This window comes from Ptychodera flava, chromosome 1 (assembly GCF_041260155.1).
Source record: "Ptychodera flava strain L36383 chromosome 1, AS_Pfla_20210202, whole genome shotgun sequence".
Classification (NCBI taxonomy): Eukaryota; Metazoa; Hemichordata; class Enteropneusta; family Ptychoderidae; genus Ptychodera; species Ptychodera flava.
Genome location: NC_091928.1, coordinates 51,521,606 through 51,540,234, shown reverse-complemented (window position 1 = coordinate 51,540,234; position 18,629 = coordinate 51,521,606). Strand labels below are relative to the sequence as shown.

The window sequence follows — 18,629 nt, the reverse complement described above, 5'->3', positions numbered from 1 at the left end:
AATTTTCTTTAACTGTTTTTCAAATTCTCTTTTCTCTAGCCTTATTTTGTCTAATTCATTGTTAATCTTGCTAATACATATATTCTCAATACTTAATACATCATTAATAGCTCTATATATGGGGCTTAGATTGTTCCATTTATCGATTTTATTTTTAAAAGTGTGTATTTTATGAGCATTGCCACTAACATCATGTCGTAAGAGTGTCAGTTCCTCTTTGGTACGTCCTATGTCGACGGTTGTCAGCTTTTAGACCAGTATTCTATTGTTTAACACATATTCTAAACGCAATGTAGAACTTGCAAAGTCAGGCTCTGTGCTAGAGCGATAGCTGTTGGCCCCTTCACTGAATACATTTTTAACAATTCAGATCTGCCTGGGTATCTATTATTGTCATGGGCATATAAAGTTTCTCTCCATATTTCATTTGCAGCGGGATATCTTTGAAATACAGTTTCCAATACTTATTCTAGTTTAATTAATCATATATTCTCTTACGAACGGATCAGTGATATATGATATTTTAAGAATTTATCAAACAATTGCACTTTCACTTCTCCCATCTGACCAGAAATCTTATCACCCACCTGTGGGCTGTCGCGTGAGCTGACCTGGAAAGAGTCAGCTTCTGCAGGGGTATTATTGCTATTGAAGGATGTTTCATCATCATCATCATCATCATCATCATCATCATCATCATCATCACCTAAAGGAATAATCATCGAGTTCAATATCTTTTCCTCCATATTGTGTCTCTACATTACTTCAATGTTTTTTTCATTCCTTACATATACTGTAAAAATGCAAATCTCAGTTAGGGAAAGTGTTGAACACCTTGGCCGACTATATCAAAAGAACTAGCGCTGCATATCGCCGTGTTATAAATCTGGTGGGCCAAATTGATATTGTTCTTAATGAAACTAAGGGAATTCTTGTAAATTGTGCTGTCATAGCAACCATTCCAGCAGTTCCGGTACTGTTGCCTTAACTCCTATACCAGGTGTTGTTATTGATGTAATACAAGGGAAAACGGGTGCAGCAAAGAAACGGGAGAAGTATAAACATTATTATGTTCAATATAAGCAATTGCTTACTCAAATACAAGAAAAAGCCACAACAACAGAAAACGCCTTAGACCTTATTAAGGACATATTTCATCAGGCACTAGAAATTCAAAAACAGGAAGGATTTAGTCCCCCTCTCGAGCATTACATGAGGCTTTATGATTAAATGGTTATGAAAATTGAGCTCGGAGGAAATACTTCGTAGGTTTCTAAAAATTACAGCTTTTGCATGAGCCATGTGACTTTGTAGGGTCTTCTAAAGGGACTCTGTAGGGAACCCATGTATACGGTATCCAGGGGACCAAGACAGTTGACTCCATATGGACTCCGTAGGAACACCCAGGGGTCTTACCAGTAGGTATTTTTTGAGGCCGACTCTGTAGGGGTAGGTATTTTTGAGGGCAGCAGGGAAGGGAGGATGTAGTCATCTTCCGAATCTATCCCAGATGCCAAATAATTCTTACTACTCATTTAAAACTAGTGAAGCTAAACAGTTACCAGTTGATACTTTGTGTAATGATCAATGCTGATAAAGTTTCACTGTCTGATCATCAAGTGTGAGCACTCAATGTTCTGTTCCAGCTAACTAGTGTCCCTTATTCAATCAGTCAGTCAAACGTTATTGATGTAGATAGGACAGCCTCTTACACTCTTCAGCGGAAACTTAGAAATGAAGTAGTTCTCAACATGCTGCATGCACACAGTTGTATCTTACTTGGTTCACAACCTACAACACTTCTTGCTTCGTTATTTTGGAATACATCGAGTCTGTATAACATGGGGAAATTTTGTATGGCCACTTCCACAGATAGCAGCTTCCTAACAAAATACAAAGAGCGCTTGCACGTTTTATACTTTGACAAACACTTGAAACGCTTTCTCATTATTTTAGCCTTCAACAGTCATAGGTCTAGTGTGGGAAAAAGTAAACTAGTGGCATACATATAGTCCAGTTCACTCATCTGAATGTAAATTATTCTGTGTTTGAATAAAGAATCAGAAAGCTAATGGAGTATTGTGCCCTTGGATTTCAAATGTGGGGGCCTTTTTAAAAGTTATTGGGGCATTTTTTTATTAATTAACATTCATAAGCTTAACTAATTTTCATGTTTCTTATTGTTATTATGCATAATAGCCATATAGGCCCATTCTGGTTTTCTGAGACCTCCCAAAGACAAACAGTTTACAAACAAAATGAATTTCAATCATTAAGACAAGTTAGTTTACTTGACAAATTTTTCACAAAGTTTTAGCAAAAATTAAAATCTCAGGGTGATCGATACTGTCATTTACACTAGCTCATTAAGTAAAGTATCCATAGCAGATCATGTCATCCACATATTTTCTGAACAACTAAGGTAGCCAATCCAGCTGTTTTATAAGATTTACAGTGACCCGAGGAGCCTTTTGACATTCTTTTCACATGCAAATAAGGTCAAAAGTAGATGACCTTTGCCAATGATGCGTATTTGCCGTAGCAATGTTGGCAAGTAAGATTTGCTGTTTTCCCTGCTTTGACTGGTACTTTTTGAACTGTAGCTTACTCATAAGTGAAGTTGGAAATTGTCATCATATCTAAGAGGCTATTTTGGCCTGACAGAATGAAAACAGGATTGTATACTGCATGCACTGCCATGCATGACGGACTGAGTTTATTGACGGACCATGGACCTTGAAACGGACGTACTGTACTGCATCAGTAAACCATCGTTTAAAAAGAAGAATTTAATTCCGAACAAATTGTCTTTGTGTCATTGATAGCCTTGATTTTTTCTGGTTAATAAATAGACAGATTTATGAAAGATGTCACTCTCGTTGGTCCGTGACAGTGATTTAATTTCTGTGGAAACTCAGTTGGTCCAGCCGCAGGGTCATACAGCGTTATCAGTCATAACAAGAGTGGAAAAAATTAATAAATTTATGATTACGAATACTGCAAATAAAAATTACGTATTCCTTTCATTGTTGTATACTTACAAAAGAACCCAGATGTACTCGAATCCTGAATGACGATTAGTTTTCTTGCCAAATTCACGCAGTTGTTCTACAGACCCTGTTATGATAATGAATATTCTTGCTTTAAGAAAATGTTTCTGTCATTATTTTACAGTTACAAAAGTACTCTGCAGCACTCGAATCCTGAATGATGATCAGTATTTGTGCCAAACTCACGCAGTTGTAGCACAGACCACTAGAAATATGGTCAATATAGTGCAGCAGCAGTAGCATTGCATGGTAACTAGATGCGCGCTGTCACTGTACTGCCTCGGCAGACTCTCTGGACAGCAAATAATAAGAAGGGGGCAAACTCTGACCATGCATCCAAGCAGTGCACTGGCTTTTAAACAACCACGATTTCTTCCTTGCTGCTTGTTGATTTCCAAAATTTTTACTGCACTGGGGCAAGTCGATAGGTCAGGCATCGAACTGGCCTGGTTTTAGACCCTTGGCCGTGCGACATGTAAAGCCTGGGCCATCAAGAAATGATGCATCGTTGAGAGTTCAGGCCATTTTCAAAGCATTCCCTTACCACTCTACCGGCAACGTATCTGATTTGCATAGATTCAAATTTGGCGCATTTCACTTTCATGACGTTTGCGGTGGTGGATTGATTTTTAGCATTTACAAAGTACGCTGGCATCATTGACAAAACGGCCAAATAACCCCTTAAGTGGCTGCACATACTGTACAATTCAAGGGTTTATTTGCGTCAAGAACATATTAGAAACTTGAAATAAAATTTTAATTGTTATCTGTGTTTTGTCAGAGATGTGTTTTGTGGACTCGCCACACTGCTACTTTCGGCGTCCAGATGCTATCAAACGTAGCACATCTCTTGAGATACTCTCTATCTGCCTATCAGCTCCTCTGCACACGGCACACAGCCTCATTCATCCTTTGTTCTTGCCACATTTCATTCATTCAGTTTTCATTGTTCGCTGTGTGTAGACTGCCGTCAATTCTCACTTCTGCAGCTCATTCACACCTTCAAGTCGATAACCAGCGGTAAATTTCTGTGCGTACATGAATGAACATACATGCCATTGCCAGGCAAAAAGACGACACTTATGAAGGCTCCATCAACCAGACTCTTTTACTCTGCCTAATCTCTGGCACATTCCCGCTCGTCTGTACTAACTAGAACGTACTACCGTACGTTGGACAAGCTGCAGGCTGACTACTGACCAAAGACGTGGAGTAAGACTTTGGCACGTCTTCGAGTTCAACCATAAGGCATCAGACTCTTTACTCTGCCTAATCTCTGGCAAAATCCAGCTCGTCTGTACGTTGGACAAGTTGCAGGCTGACTACGAGTATTAAACTGACTTTGCTTGGCCATATACCGCCCATGGCGATGGTTTCCTGGCCTATGTTTAGCCCGGCTTTTCTGTCACATCCGACCGCTCAATCCGACCCATCGTACCCATCCAGCCCCGCAAGAATTTCATAAGCATTATTCAGATGCATGCGAATCAACAGGACACAACAGCCAGACGCTGTCAAGAAGCGAACGTAACGACGGTCATAGTATACCACATTGACTCTAGACTCGGTCGACCTGCCTGTTTTGGTGGCAGGCCCAGAAACCTCATCAAACCTGATGTCAACAGTTCCTATCGCGTACATAGTATCACGCGACACCAACGTCCAGCAAGAATTGACAAAAGGATCAGTTGACTGACTGACTGTATAAGTGTCCGAATTCAGAATAGTAATAAGTCATGCGCAGTAGTGACCTAAGGACCAAAGATGGCGGCGCCCATGGTGTCTAGCTGCCACAGCGTCACTTAACTTTATGTCGAGCAAAGATCAGAGGGGACCAAAGTAACATCTGCATGAGTTCACGCATACTAACGAGTCCTTCCGACCAGCAGTTCACAACGATCTACACACGGCTTCACTTCCTGTTTGATTGGAAAACGAAACAAGGTAGAGTTACAAGATTGCGTGGTGAACAGTTCAATTCGTATCAACATGACATTGCAGACAAAATTGGACTCGTGTTACTCCTGTTTACGCGGTCGATCAACAATGACTAGCAAATTATCTCCACGCTGTGTTAAAAGCTCAGCGCTGTGTTGAATTTGTCTCCGCACTGTGTAAAACTCTACGCGCTGTGTTAAATTTATCTCCACGCTGTGTAAATTTTTTCAAACTTTTCTCAAGGACTCTTTCCACCATTTTCTTTCAAAATCAAGAATAACAATCAGGGGTCGCCGTGCAAATTTTGGTACTAGAGAAATAAATGACCAAAGATTTACCGATATTTGACATCAAAAATGGCAACCATCACTGTGCTAACTCTATGAAGAACAATAAAGTTTAAGGTTTTTGAAAAAATAAGTCGGTGACAATTTTTCTTATACCAAGAGCGTTAACATGAGACCCCACAAACTATGGGTTTCATTAAAACCCAATAATAGGTATGAGTGGGGGTTAAGGCATTCTGCTTGAAAAGGGTGAAACTTTTAATTTCGGGGGGGGGGGGGAGGCTGGAGGATTTTCGGGGAAAACCCTTTGTTGCTGGTCATTTTGAGAGAAAAAATGTGTCTACCTAGCGTATATGGGAAAAAAGTACTTCAAGGCTGTACAAAATATAATTGTTTCCACTGGCAGGTACCCTGAGACAGTAGACTGTCTTCAGCAGTCTCTGGAGGTGCCACCTACAGTGGTTAATTACGGCTCAGTTTCAATATATTAGTTGATAATTAAGCTGCTAATTACATCTGCTCCATAAGATATGTGGCATGAATAAGCAGAAACTTGAGTATGCATGTTTGTGTACTAGTGTTCTCTTTGCTTGCAAGTTGTTTACAAATGTATATGTATTATAACTGCTAACTTTCGTAAACCAAAAGATTACGAGCATTGTACTTCAGGAAGAGGTAAGGGGAACTTTTTTCCATTTAAAAACTTATTAAAAGGGACAGTCTTAAATCCCTGGTTGTTGCATTGGTGGTTGTTGACACTGACTGATAATGTGAATGTCGTGCATTCTCCTTTCAAATTTGTGCACAGTTAGTCAATTTGCTCAGAGATAAAGTTGATAAAAAACCTGTACCTTTAACAAGTTCATATAAAACAGCAAATTTCTTTGAATGCTTGGAAACAAAAGTGCCAACAGCAAGCAATCAGAAAGGATTTTTCTGCATAAATATTCAACAAGGGCTGAGCTATTCTCAAATCAACACAGCTAATTTTGTGACATTGACCTGCATGTTGAAACATCTACACATGAACATCTCAGTGTGTGAAACTCACGCAAAATCTCCACTGGCCAAGCGTGCCAGCAACTTTAAAAAATCACTGGCCCTGAACCGCTCTCAGGGGGGCCTAGAACATTTTATATAAAACATAAAAGGACACCACTTCAACATCATAACATCAAAATTTTTTGGGCCTTTTCATTTATTTAAAGGAAAGCAAATGATGATGACTATCAACACCAAAAGTTTGGGCTACTGATCTCAGTGCCAAAAACATATGAAATCAGTGAAAGGTTAAACAAAAACACATAAACGTTTGTATATTTTAAAACAGCTTTCCTAACAAGTATTTCTAACATTGAGAAAAAGAGCACATGCGTGGGCTTGAAGTTGAAATATGTCCATACACAAAAAAGCTAGGCGTCAAGAACTCCGATCCGATTGAGTGAATGTATTTTGTGCACTCAGTACACTTACACAATACTAAAATGATTGTTCGGAGGATACGCGATGTTATATTGCTGGAGATATAGACTCTATAAATCTTTGTACCTTTGGATGGAGACGATGAATTCAAAAACTTATTGTTGGTCTTGTGTGGTGGCCAGCGAACAGAACACTAGCCTAGAAAGTTTGAGCGCTAAGCGCCAATGATTGGCGGGCTATGACGTATACTATGTCACATGTCTGGTGACGTAGAAGAAGAAGCTGGAAGACGGCATGGGGCCGGACGTGACTTGTGTCTAGTCGAATTTCAAACTTTCCGTTCCGACGTTGTGAACGTCGGAACTGACTCAATCATCACACTGTCTAGTACAGGTGAGACTCAAGAACATTTAGAGAACATTCATATGTGGTAAGAGAGACAATTTCTGACAGAACGATCCATCGAGCCCCAACCACGTGTGGGCGAGTGACGTAGCTACGAGTGAAAAGACGGACAAGAAGCTTCGGCGCGAGTGGGAACTCACAAGCTGTATATGGAACTTATATGCACCTTCAACGCTATGCCGCGCTACCGGACCGGACGTCAGGAACAGTATCGATCAGGTCTAGTAAATATACACGCTTGTAGGATAACAAGGAGTCTGTCCTCGTCCTTCGAACCGTGTAAACTTTGCCTACAAATCCGAACTTTCGGCAGAATCGAAATCGTGCTTTAATAATCTCACACACATGAGTGTAAGTCGATTTTGTATGAGTGATTCTTCGCTGCTTGGAGGAACGTTTATAGTTTGGATCGTGGGTGAAATCGGTTCGAAAAATAGGCGATTGCTATTTCCCTACAAGAAGGCTTAGAATAGCATGAGTGTTTGTACAAGTTGACTGACACTGAGATACTGTTGTATTGTTCAAATATCAGTTTTGAGCCAAGCCTAGCTTTTAGGCCTACAGGCTACTTTTATTTTCTGTACACTTGTAAATTTACTACAGTGTTTTCTACCTTGAGGTAGCGATATTTTGTTGTCATAGTGACCAAAATAGGGTTGTCACTATTAGACTACTTAGTTTTGTGAGTGTACACCATATGAACAGAGAACTGGTGTATTTCTATGTATTGTGAGTACAGCCAGTTTAAAGGCGCCCTTCTCTATCCCAGGTTCTCGCATTAGCAAATGTGTCAATAGCCCATTAACAGTTTGTCATTCTTTTGTTTTCCATTGAATATTTCATCAAGTAACTAATATTTATATTAGATAAATCCCATAATTGAGTGGGGGCTTTAAAGACATAAGGGATTACTAGAGCATAGCTACCATATTTTCAGGGTGTTTCAAGCAATTTGTGACATCACTGAAACAATTTCTTTGGTGTAGTACTGTCATTCGGTGCTATAATTGTTAGCGAGTTGTCAATCATTGTACAATACAGGGGTATCTGTAAATACCCGCTGTTGTTGTTGATTTATTCTTTAGTAATAAATATTGTTGTTGGCGGAACTGTTATGCTAACGGATACAATTGTGAGATCGCTTTCTATTGTACATTTAGAAGTAAATACCACCTATCTGAGCGAACTATCGCAACCAGGTTAAGAGGTCTCAGTGGAGTGAAAGTGAGGAACATTTTAATTGTCAGTTCAGGCACGGACTTTCATGCCGTATGACAATATATTTTCTTATAGTCACACCTAGCACAACTCAAACAAATTTTTGTCAACTCTCAGTGTGACATATAAATGGCACCAGACGTTGGGCTCGACTTGAAAAAGGTTGTGCCCAGTATCCAGATAAGGTGGTAAACAGTTGATAAAATAATTATTTAACCAGCTCTGTCTGATCTTAAGAATAGTTACATTTCATAGCATTATCAAGTGTATAAATTTACATAAGTTTCAAAGTGATTTACTGTAAGTTGCATGCTCTGTATGTCACTGTGCGAGTGGCTTGTGTTCGCGACTGTCATTTGCACAACAACTAGAATGACATCTGATCAAACAACCCCTCGTTCGTTGGGCTTGGCTGGTCGGGGAGTGAGGCGCTTGCCAGGAGTGTCATCTGTCCCTTCAGCAGATACAGCAGTCGGTAGGAGAGCTGGCGATCCTCAAGACTTTACCTTAACAAATATAGAGAGAGAGAGAGAGATTTCACTCAGGCTAGAGCAAGAGAAACAAAGATGGAGAGTCAAAGAGAGTGAACGGTTAAACCAGGCAAAGGAGCAATGGTTGTCAAATGAAAGACAAGCAAGAGAGGCTTGGAAGGTAGCCATGCGGGCAGAAGAAATGAGAAAAATGTCCAATTTCAGGAAGAAGTAGAAGAGAGGTATAGACAACAGGAAATTGAACGGCATGATTGGGAACATAGAGAACAGACAGGTGAGTGAAGGAAAACTTGGATGCTGATGATGGAGTCTGTGGTGCGGTAGGAGGAACTAGTGGGGCATAGAGTACGCCTGCGCGACCAGACCGATCCAGATCGCCCAATTTCACACCTGCTACAGGAGAGATTCTGCGCTCCAGATCAATGAGGCCAAGTACAGGAGAGTACAACATACCCACCTCTTTGTGTCTAGACTTATTTGAAGATGAGATCGCTCATGTAGACAGTGCATTAGAGAAAGAAAAGACGACCATGGGCCTGTATGGGGTAAGAAGTGGCAAACTGCTGACGCTACATCTACAACTTACAGAGACAGTGATGGTAATTATACAGCCTTGTACTTGGGAGACAAACACAAGTTAAGTACATTTTCTGGTGATGTAAACCGCAAGTCTGATGTAGACTTCCAGACATGGGAAGGGGAAGTCATGACGTACATACATGAAAATAAAGAGTCTGCCATGTCGATATTACGAACTATCAGAGCATCGTTGAAAGGCAGGGCAGTCAGACTAGTTGATGGAATGGCATCGACAGTCACATTTGACCAAATGTTGAGAAAATCACACATACGCTACAGTAACATTCAGTCAGCAGAAACATTACTGGTGAACTTTTATAGTAAGGGTCTTCAAAGAGACAATGAGAGTATAGCCGACTTCACTAACCGCTTGGAGGAGGAATTGAATAAGGTACAGCGAAAGGGTGGTATAGCCAAGTCAGCGATGGACGAAAGGCTGAGAAACACATTCTGGAGACGTTTGCAAGACGAAGGCATTAGAGACAGTATTCGCCATCGCCTAAGCCAAGTTAATGATTTTGACAAGATGGTAGGGCTTGCACGAGAGGCTTAGGAAGAAGTCCGCGAGCGAAGACAGCCCCGTCCTTTGACATCGCGTTCCAGATCAGCTGCTGCCCACAAAATGATTGCCAATGAAGACGAGGAGATGGAAGACAACTCAAAGAGGACACTGCTTTCTGAAGAGGACGTCATAGACGGTACAGCGAGAGAGTTTTGCCCGACAACTTGAGCCATCTCTGATTCGGTTATGCGACCCTTGGACATGTTAGAGGCAAAAGTAAGTTCCACTTGTGGGTGTGGCTGACATGGTTCAAGCTCCGCTAGCAATGCCAACCAACCCAGACTTAAGCAACGAACAGATAGACAGTATGCGGCTAGCCCCAGCGCACCTTGACGTTGTTTCGGATGTGGCAATGTTGGCCACCTGGTGAGAGACTGTCCAAACCCCAAGCAACAGAGCTCAACATGCTACTGCTGTAGATAGGAAGGACACTTCTCCAGGGAATGTCCACAAATACAAAAACAACTCGAAACAAACATCATTGGCATCTAGCAAGTCAAATAACAAGGCCCGTAAGTCTGACAGGAGTCAAACCAAAAATATTGGCCAGAACGTGACCCACCTGCTAGGTATCAGCGCAGGCAAGTACAACGTAGGAAATGGTATCATGCATCAAACGAAGATGACAGAACGACACAGTTGGATGTAGACACAACTGACCAAACCCTGCGGATGATGCATACAGATATACGCTGCAGAGTGGTTGGACCAGCATATGATGAGACGATTGCAGTAGATGGCCTTGACGCTCGCTGCCTAATGGACACAGGTTCGCAAGATACTACTTTGAGTAAGTGGTTTTATGATAAACACTTTTTGGACCCCCCCCCCTTCCTGGAAGCATCGTCTGATGATTTGCATATACTTTGAGCCGGTGACCAGGCAGTTCCTGTATTGGGATTCTTGAAGTACAAGTAAGGCTGCCATCGGCAATATATGGCATAGAACAGATGATGGACGCCCTGGTGATAGTTGTCCCCGACACCGAGTATGGAGAACGGATACCCATAACACTTGGCTCGAATGTGTTAGAACCATGTATGCGAGCTGCGGCAGTCATCAGGAAATCAATTCACAATAAAGTTGACAAGACGTCCTTCCCAGAAAGGCAGCCTATGACAGAATTCGGTCCAGGTACTGTTTCACTGGCAAGGATGGCCATGTGGGGTCGGCATGTGCTCTTCTGAAGAGACCAGTTACGATTCGCCGGGAAAGTAGCGTCATAGTGACCGGCAAATTGTCAGGCGCAACTGTGAATGATGAGTAAATAGTCAGCATTGAACCAGCATTGTCACCCAGCTGTGCAGCAACGGCCAGTCCAGTTTTTACAGCGATGCCTTGCCAAGTGGATCAGTCTACAGTTCCTGTCAGGTTATACAACAGTATCAACAACAACATAACAGTCAGACCTGGCAGTGTTATCGCTGAAATCGATGCAGTAACAACTATAGAAAGTGTCCCTATGAGTAAACTGGATGCAACCGTAAACAGTATACAGGCTGATACTAACAGTGACTCATGTGATGACATTAAAGCACTACTATAAAGGGTGTCAAATTTGACCTAGAACCAACATTGTTGTCCAAGGAACGTCTTGGAGTGGCGCGTGATTTGTTTCGTCGGAACTTGGGTACATTTTCTACTGGCGATACAGACCTAGGGAAGTGTGACCTAGTGAAACATCGCATTAGACTCACAGATGACATACCAATGCAAGAAAGGCATCGTCAACTACCACCAGCAAAGTACGCAGAGCTTCATCGATTGATACAAGATATGATGGATTTTGGCATCATAAGGGAGTCCAACTCGCCGTACGCAGCGCAGATTGTCATAGTTGGGAAGAGAGATGGGACAACCCGGCTATGTATTGATTATAGACGCTTGAACAGCAAGACAATCCGGGATGCCTACGCACTTCCAAGGATCGAGGAAAGTATGGAATGCTTGAAGGGAGCCGATTGGTTTTCCACAGTTGACCTCAAGTCATCCTACTTGCAACTATTGATGTACGAATATGATATTGAGAAAACAGCCTTCGTGACTCTGGTTGGGCATTACGAATGTCTCCGTTTACCCATGGGGCTGTGTAACAGCGCTAGCAGCTTTCAATGTGCAATGGAAAAGTGCCTGGGAGACTTTGTTAATCGCACGTGTATAGTCTACCTTGACGATATTGTGATATTTGCTTCAACATTTGAGGAGCACTGCCAGCGTCTTGATGAGGTACTCAAATGGTTGAAGAAGCACGGGTTGAAAGTGAAGGCTTATAAGTGCCAGTTTTTTTGGCGAGAGGTCAGCTTCTTGGGACACATTGCGTCGCATGAGGCGTGAAGACCAACCTAGCAAAAACTGAAGCAATTAAGACCTTGCCTGAACCCCGCAGTGCTAAAGAAGTCAAAGTTTTCCTGGGAGTGTGTGGCTATAAGAGCAGATTCGTAGAAGGCTTCTCCAAAATCGCGAAGCCCTGAATGACTTGACCACAGACTCGACGTAAAGCACAGGACGAAGGGTGGGAGGATGGTATGACAGAAGCCACCAGTGTGTGGACAGAGAAGTGTCAGGTGGCATTTGACACCTTAGTTGGGCGTCTCACAAACCCACCCATCCTCGCATATACTGATTACTCACTCCCTTTCGAGCTGCACACTGACGCAAGCCTACTCGGGCTTGGAGCAGCACTATACCAGGTACACGAAGGAAATGGAAAGAGAGTAGTTGCATATGCCAGTCGTGGGCTCTCGAAAAGGGTGGTATAGCCAAGTCAGCGATGGACGAAAGGCTGAGAAACACATTCTGGAGACGTTTGCAAGACGAAGGCATTAGAGACAGTATTCGCCATCGCCTAAGCCAAGTTAATGATTTTGACAAGATGGTAGGGCTTGCACGAGAGGCTTAGGAAGAAGTCCGCGAGCGAAGACAGCCCCGTCCTTTGACATCGCGTTCCAGATCAGCTGCTGCCCACAAAATGATTGCCGATGAAGACGAGGAGATGGAAGACAACTCAAAGAGGACACTGCTTTCTGAAGAGGACGTCATAGACGGTACAGCGAGAGAGTTTGCCCGACAACTTGAGCCATCTCTGAATTCGGTTATGCGACCCTTGGACATGTTAGAGGCAAAAGTAAGTTCCACTTGTGGGTGTGGCTGACATGGTTCAAGCTCCGCTAGCAATGCCAACCAACCCAGACTTAAGCAACGAACAGATAGACAGTATGCGGCTAGCCCCAGCGCATCTTGACGTTGTTTCGGATGTGGCAATGTTGGCCACCTGGTGAGAGACTGTCCAAACCCCAAGCAACAGAGCTCAACATGCTACTGCTGTAGATAGGAAGGACACTTCTCCAGGGAATGTCCACAAAATACAAAAAACAACTCGAAACAAACATCATTGGCATCTAGCAAGTCAAATAACAAGGCCCGTAAGTCTGACAGGAGTCAAACCAAAAATATTTGGCCAGAACGTGACCCACCTGCTAGGTATCAGCGCAGGCAAGTACAACGTAGGAAATGGTATCATGCATCAAACGAAGATGACAGAACGACACAGTTGGATGTAGACACAACTGACCAAACCCTGCGGATGATGCATACAGATATACGCTGCAGAGTGGTTGGACCAGCATATGATGAGACGATTGCAGTAGATGGCCTTGACGCTTGCTGCCTAATGGACACAGGTTCGCAAGATACTACTTTGAGTAAGTGGTTTTATGATAAACACTTTTTGGACCCCCCCCTTCCTGGAAGCATCGTCTGATGATTTGCATATACTTTGAGCCGGTGACCAGGCAGTTCCTGTATTGGGGATTCTTGAAGTACAAGTAAGGCTGCCATCGGCAATATATGGCATAGAACAGATGATGGACGCCCTGGTGATAGTTGTCCCCGACACCGAGTATGGAGAACGGATACCCATAACACTTGGCTCGAATGTGTTAGAACCATGTATGCGAGCTGCGGCAGTCATCAGGAAATCAATTCACAATAAAGTTGACAAGACGTCCTTCCCAGAAAGGCAAGCCTATGACAGAATTCGGTCCAGGTACTGTTTCACTGGCAAGGATGGCCATGTGGGGTCGGCACGTGCTCTTCTGAAGAGACCAGTTACGATTCGCCGGGAAAGTAGCGTCATAGTGACCGGCAAATTGTCAGGCGCAACTGTGAATGATGAGTAAATAGTCAGCATTGAACCAGCATTGTCACCCAGCTGTGCAGCAATGGCCAGTCCAGTTTTTACAGCGATGCCTTGCCAAGTGGATCAGTCTACAGTTCCTGTCAGGTTATACAACAGTATCAACAACAACATAACAGTCAGACCTGGCAGTGTTATCGCTGAAATCGATGCAGTAACAACTATAGAAAGTGTCCCTATGAGTAAACTGGATGCAACCGTAACAGTATACAGGCTGATACTAACAGTGACTCATGTGATGACATTAAAGGCACTACTATAAAGGGTGTCAAATTGACCTAGAACCAACATTGTTGTCCAAGGAACGTCTTGGAGTGGCGCGTGATTTGTTTCGTCGGAACTTGGGTACATTTTCTACTGGCGATACAGACCTAGGGAAGTGTGACCTAGTGAAACATCGCATTAGACTCACAGATGACATACCAATGCAAGAAAGGCATCGTCAACTACCACCAGCAAAGTACGCAGAGCTTCATCAATTGATACAAGATATGATGGATTTTGGATCATAAGGGAGTCCAACTCGCCGTACGAAGCGCAGATTGTCATAGTTGGGAAGAGAGATGGGACAACCCGGCTATGTATTGATTATAGACGCTTGAACAGCAAGACAATCCGGGATGCCTACGCACTTCCAAGGATCGAGGAAAGTATGGAATGCTTGAAGGGAGCCGATTGGTTTTCCACAGTTGACCTCAAGTCATCCTACTTGCAACTATTGATGTACGAATATGATATTGAGAAAACAGCCTTCGTGACTCTGGTTGGGCATTACGAATGTCTCCGTTTACCCATGGGGCTGTGTAACAGCGCTAGCAGCTTTCAATGTGCAATGGAAAAGTGCCTGGGAGACTTTGTTAATCGCACAGTGTATAGTCTACCTTGACGATATTGTGATATTTGCTTCAACATTTGAGGAGCACTGCCAGCGTCTTGATGAGGTACTCAATGGTTGAAGAAGCACGGGTTGAAAGTGAAGGCTTATAAGTGCCAGTTTTTTTTGGCGAGAGGTCAGCTTCTTGGGACACATTGCGTCGCATTAGGGCGTGAAGACCAACCTAGCAAAAACTGAAGCAATTAAGACCTTGCCTGAACCCCGCAGTGCTAAAGAAGTCAAAGTTTCCTGGGAGTGTGTGGCTATAAGAGCAGATTCGTAGAAGGCTTCTCCAAATCGCGCAGCCCCTGAATGACTTGACCACAGGACTCGACGTAAAGCACAGGACGAAGGGTGGGAGGATGGTATGACAGAAGCCACCAGTGTGTGTGGACAGAGAAGTGTCAGGTGGCATTTGACACCTTAGTTGGGCGTCTCACAAACCCACCCATCCTCGCATATACTGATTACTCACTCCCTTTCGAGCTGCACACTGACGCAAGCCTACTCGGGCTTGGAGCAGCACTATACCAGGTACACGAAGGAAATGTAAAGAGAGTAGTTGCATATGCCAGTCGTGGGCTCTCGAAAAGTGAGAGGAAATACCCAGCCCACAAGCTGGAGTTTTTGAGCGCTAAAGTGGGCTGTGATGGATAAGTTCTCTGACATGCTGCTAGGCCGCCATTTCCTGGTATTGACTGACAACAATCCCCGAGCATACGTTACCACCAGTGCCAAGCTAGATGCTTCCGGACATCGTTGGATGGCAAGGTTGGCAGATTATGACTTTTGGATTGAATATCGGCGTGGAGTACTCAACAGAGGCGCTCTCTAGAAAAAACCACAGTTGGGATACTCAACAGATGCAGAAGGACATCCTCACTGGCTTGATTGGGTCCCTCCAACCCCTCAAGAAACAACAGTAATGAGCAGCCAGATGGTCGTGGCAATTCTTGAAAGTAAACTTGTCTCCATGGTACCAGCCATGGAAATTATCGGCAAAATTCCAAGATGTAATGTCCAGACATTGACTGACATGGTGCCAGAAGGTACTACGACATTACCCACCATTAGTCGTGCTAAGTGGAAGGATCTACAACTGGCAGATCCGACGATTGGTGCGACATACAACTATGTCCAAAGAGGTGAACCGCCTGACTGTCAGCAACGTGCGTCACAGACCCACCGCGTATCTGCAGCATTGCGAGAATGGAAGAAATATAGGTTGCGTAATGGTGTGCTGTACAGGCAAAGAACAGAAAAAAGCGGCAGGACAGTATACCAGCTATACTTACCACCCAGCCATAGAGAGACTGCCATGGGTGCATTACACGACGAGATGGGTCATCAAGGCCAGGAGCATAGTATAGAACTGATGAGGTCACGATTTTACTGGCCAGGTATGACAGATGACATCATCGACATAATCCGTCGATGTGAGAGGTGCACACGCCAGAAGATTGCAGCTGGAGGTCGTGTAGTTGCTCCCTTGGTGCTGATATTGACAACAATGCCCCTAGAGTTACTGTGCATTGACTTCCTCTCCCTTGAACGGTCAAAAGGAGGAAACCAGGATATCTTGGTCATGACAGACCATTTTACTAAGTATGCCATAGCAGTGCCAACTAGAAATCAACTGCGAAGGTCTTGATGAACACATTCTTGCAGGAAGTCGGCATCCCAACCAGAATCCACTCCGATCAAGGGAGGAATTTTGAGAGTCAGTTGATTGCTCACCTTTGCACTTTGTTTGGCGTGAAGAAGTTGCATTCATCCCCATACCGCCCTCAAGGTGCGGGAATCGTCGAACTCTTAACCAGACTTTGCTAGGCATGTTAGGTACATTGCAGCCAGAACAGAAGCAGAATTGGGCTCAACAAGACAAAATACTGACTCATGCATACAACTGCACAATGCATGAGGTCACAGGTTATTCCCCTGGTATTTGATGCATCGACAGCACCCGAAATTGCCAATAGACTTATACCTTGGTTGGAGCCTACTGATGAACAGAAGGGACATATGACCAGTACGTGGAGAAGTTGCGAAAAGACTTGCAAATGGCTTACAGGATACATGACGGGACGTTCCCATCTAAATAACAGTGCATTTTCAAGGCATATACACCCCGGCAAATGGGCTTTTGAACGGGTATGGAGCTTCTAATTAAAGTTATTTGCCATCTCGTAAGCTGTTTGCAAAATGTGATTAGAGATAGCAATTAAAGCCAGTGTGTGGGGAAGAGATTTTGCCTTACACACTTCACTCATACAGATAATCGTTCGCCTTGAACTTCTTTACCCTAATTTTCACAGAATAGGACCTATAAATATACTACAAGCCACATTTTAGTTCAAATTAATAAAACTAGGAACAAATTCCGATGTCCTGAAATGATAATACTGTCAAGGTTTACACGATACTGAGTTTGTGCCGCTTCACTGTACAATACATTGACGCGTATGCATACAAGCTACCCATGGAGAGATAATCATGCCGATTTCAAATTGGCATTCAACGGTTGGCCGCTGTCCTGCTTGCACGCTACTTCCACTCGTCGAACTGTGTGTCTGACTAACTTCTCGACATCGCATAAGTATGGCCACTTTCACACTTGAACGAGGGAATGACATTGAAGCAGTGGACTCTGTAGGTCGCTGTCAAGAGCTAAAGTCCTAGAACTTCACGAAGATGGTAATATAAAAGTTACCTTCCCGGGGTGGTCAAAACGGTTTGATTTGACCGTATTACCAGACATGGTCAGACCAAAGTCTCCTGTTATTGAGGGTAAGTACATTTTTATTCATACACGAGGGTTTTTAGAGGAATTTCTTCTTTAAAGTTTCGTTGGAATAGTATAGAAGTAAGCGAAATATACGAGATGCCGACTGTATTAGTTCCGTCTGAGTCACGTGTTAAATTAGCATACGGTACACGTCATGGTAGGCTACTCATGTTAGTTGTGAAGTTTAACACATTTGTCTGCTAATTGTCATCAAACTGCTCATAGAATGGTAATTTTACTTGTATCGTAAACTAAATCTTGCAATTTTCATGTCAGATGAACGAAATTATAAACGAAATGCCTTCGCTCAGCTATCAGAGCACATGCCATCTATATCTGCTGATCCAATCCCCGGAGCTAGAGGCGCGGCGTAACGCATTCAGGCACAGAGGTCGTCCATTGTGCATGCTGACTTGAGTCTGTGAGCCTGTAAATTAGTTTCATCTCTTTGTACAACGTGGTCTAGCGTTAAATTCTTTAAAAGTGTGAGGCAAGCCCGTATTCAACCATTTGCATGATCAGTAATATGGTAAGCCGTACGTGTTTGTTTTCACAGTGCTAATCTGGTCACGTGTCTGCTTGACTCTGCAAGTTTTTATGTGCCAATGCTGCGCGCTGTGCATGTGAACATCTTCATCGTATAATCTTATCGGCGGCCGGCGAAATTGACCGGTAACTCTAACAGTTTCGCCGGCTACTTTTAGGGACTCTTCAATTGCTAAAATAATTTTTACCTTCACAAATGCTACGGACCAGTATTACAAGCTGTGTTATCAAACTATTCAACGGCGACTGCAATTCAATTGCTTTGTAACACGTCTTG

The 18,629-nt window shown here is 43.2% G+C and overlaps 1 protein-coding gene across 1 annotated transcript; it reads left to right on the top strand.

The window, feature by feature from the left end:
• The first annotated feature begins 15,946 nt into the window (after nt 1-15,946).
• Nucleotides 15,947-16,672, top strand: LOC139145566 (uncharacterized). Its single transcript, XM_070716803.1, has one exon. The coding sequence runs from the start codon at nt 15,947-15,949 to the stop codon at nt 16,670-16,672; it is 726 nt and encodes a 241-aa protein (XP_070572904.1).
• The last annotated feature ends 1,957 nt before the right edge of the window (nt 16,673-18,629 follow it).

What these genes read in the sequence shown, in the direction of transcription:
- LOC139145566 (XM_070716803.1), top strand. Translation starts at nt 15,947, where the DNA reads ATGAGCAGCCAGATGGTCGTGGCAATTCTTGAAAGTAAACTTGTCTCC.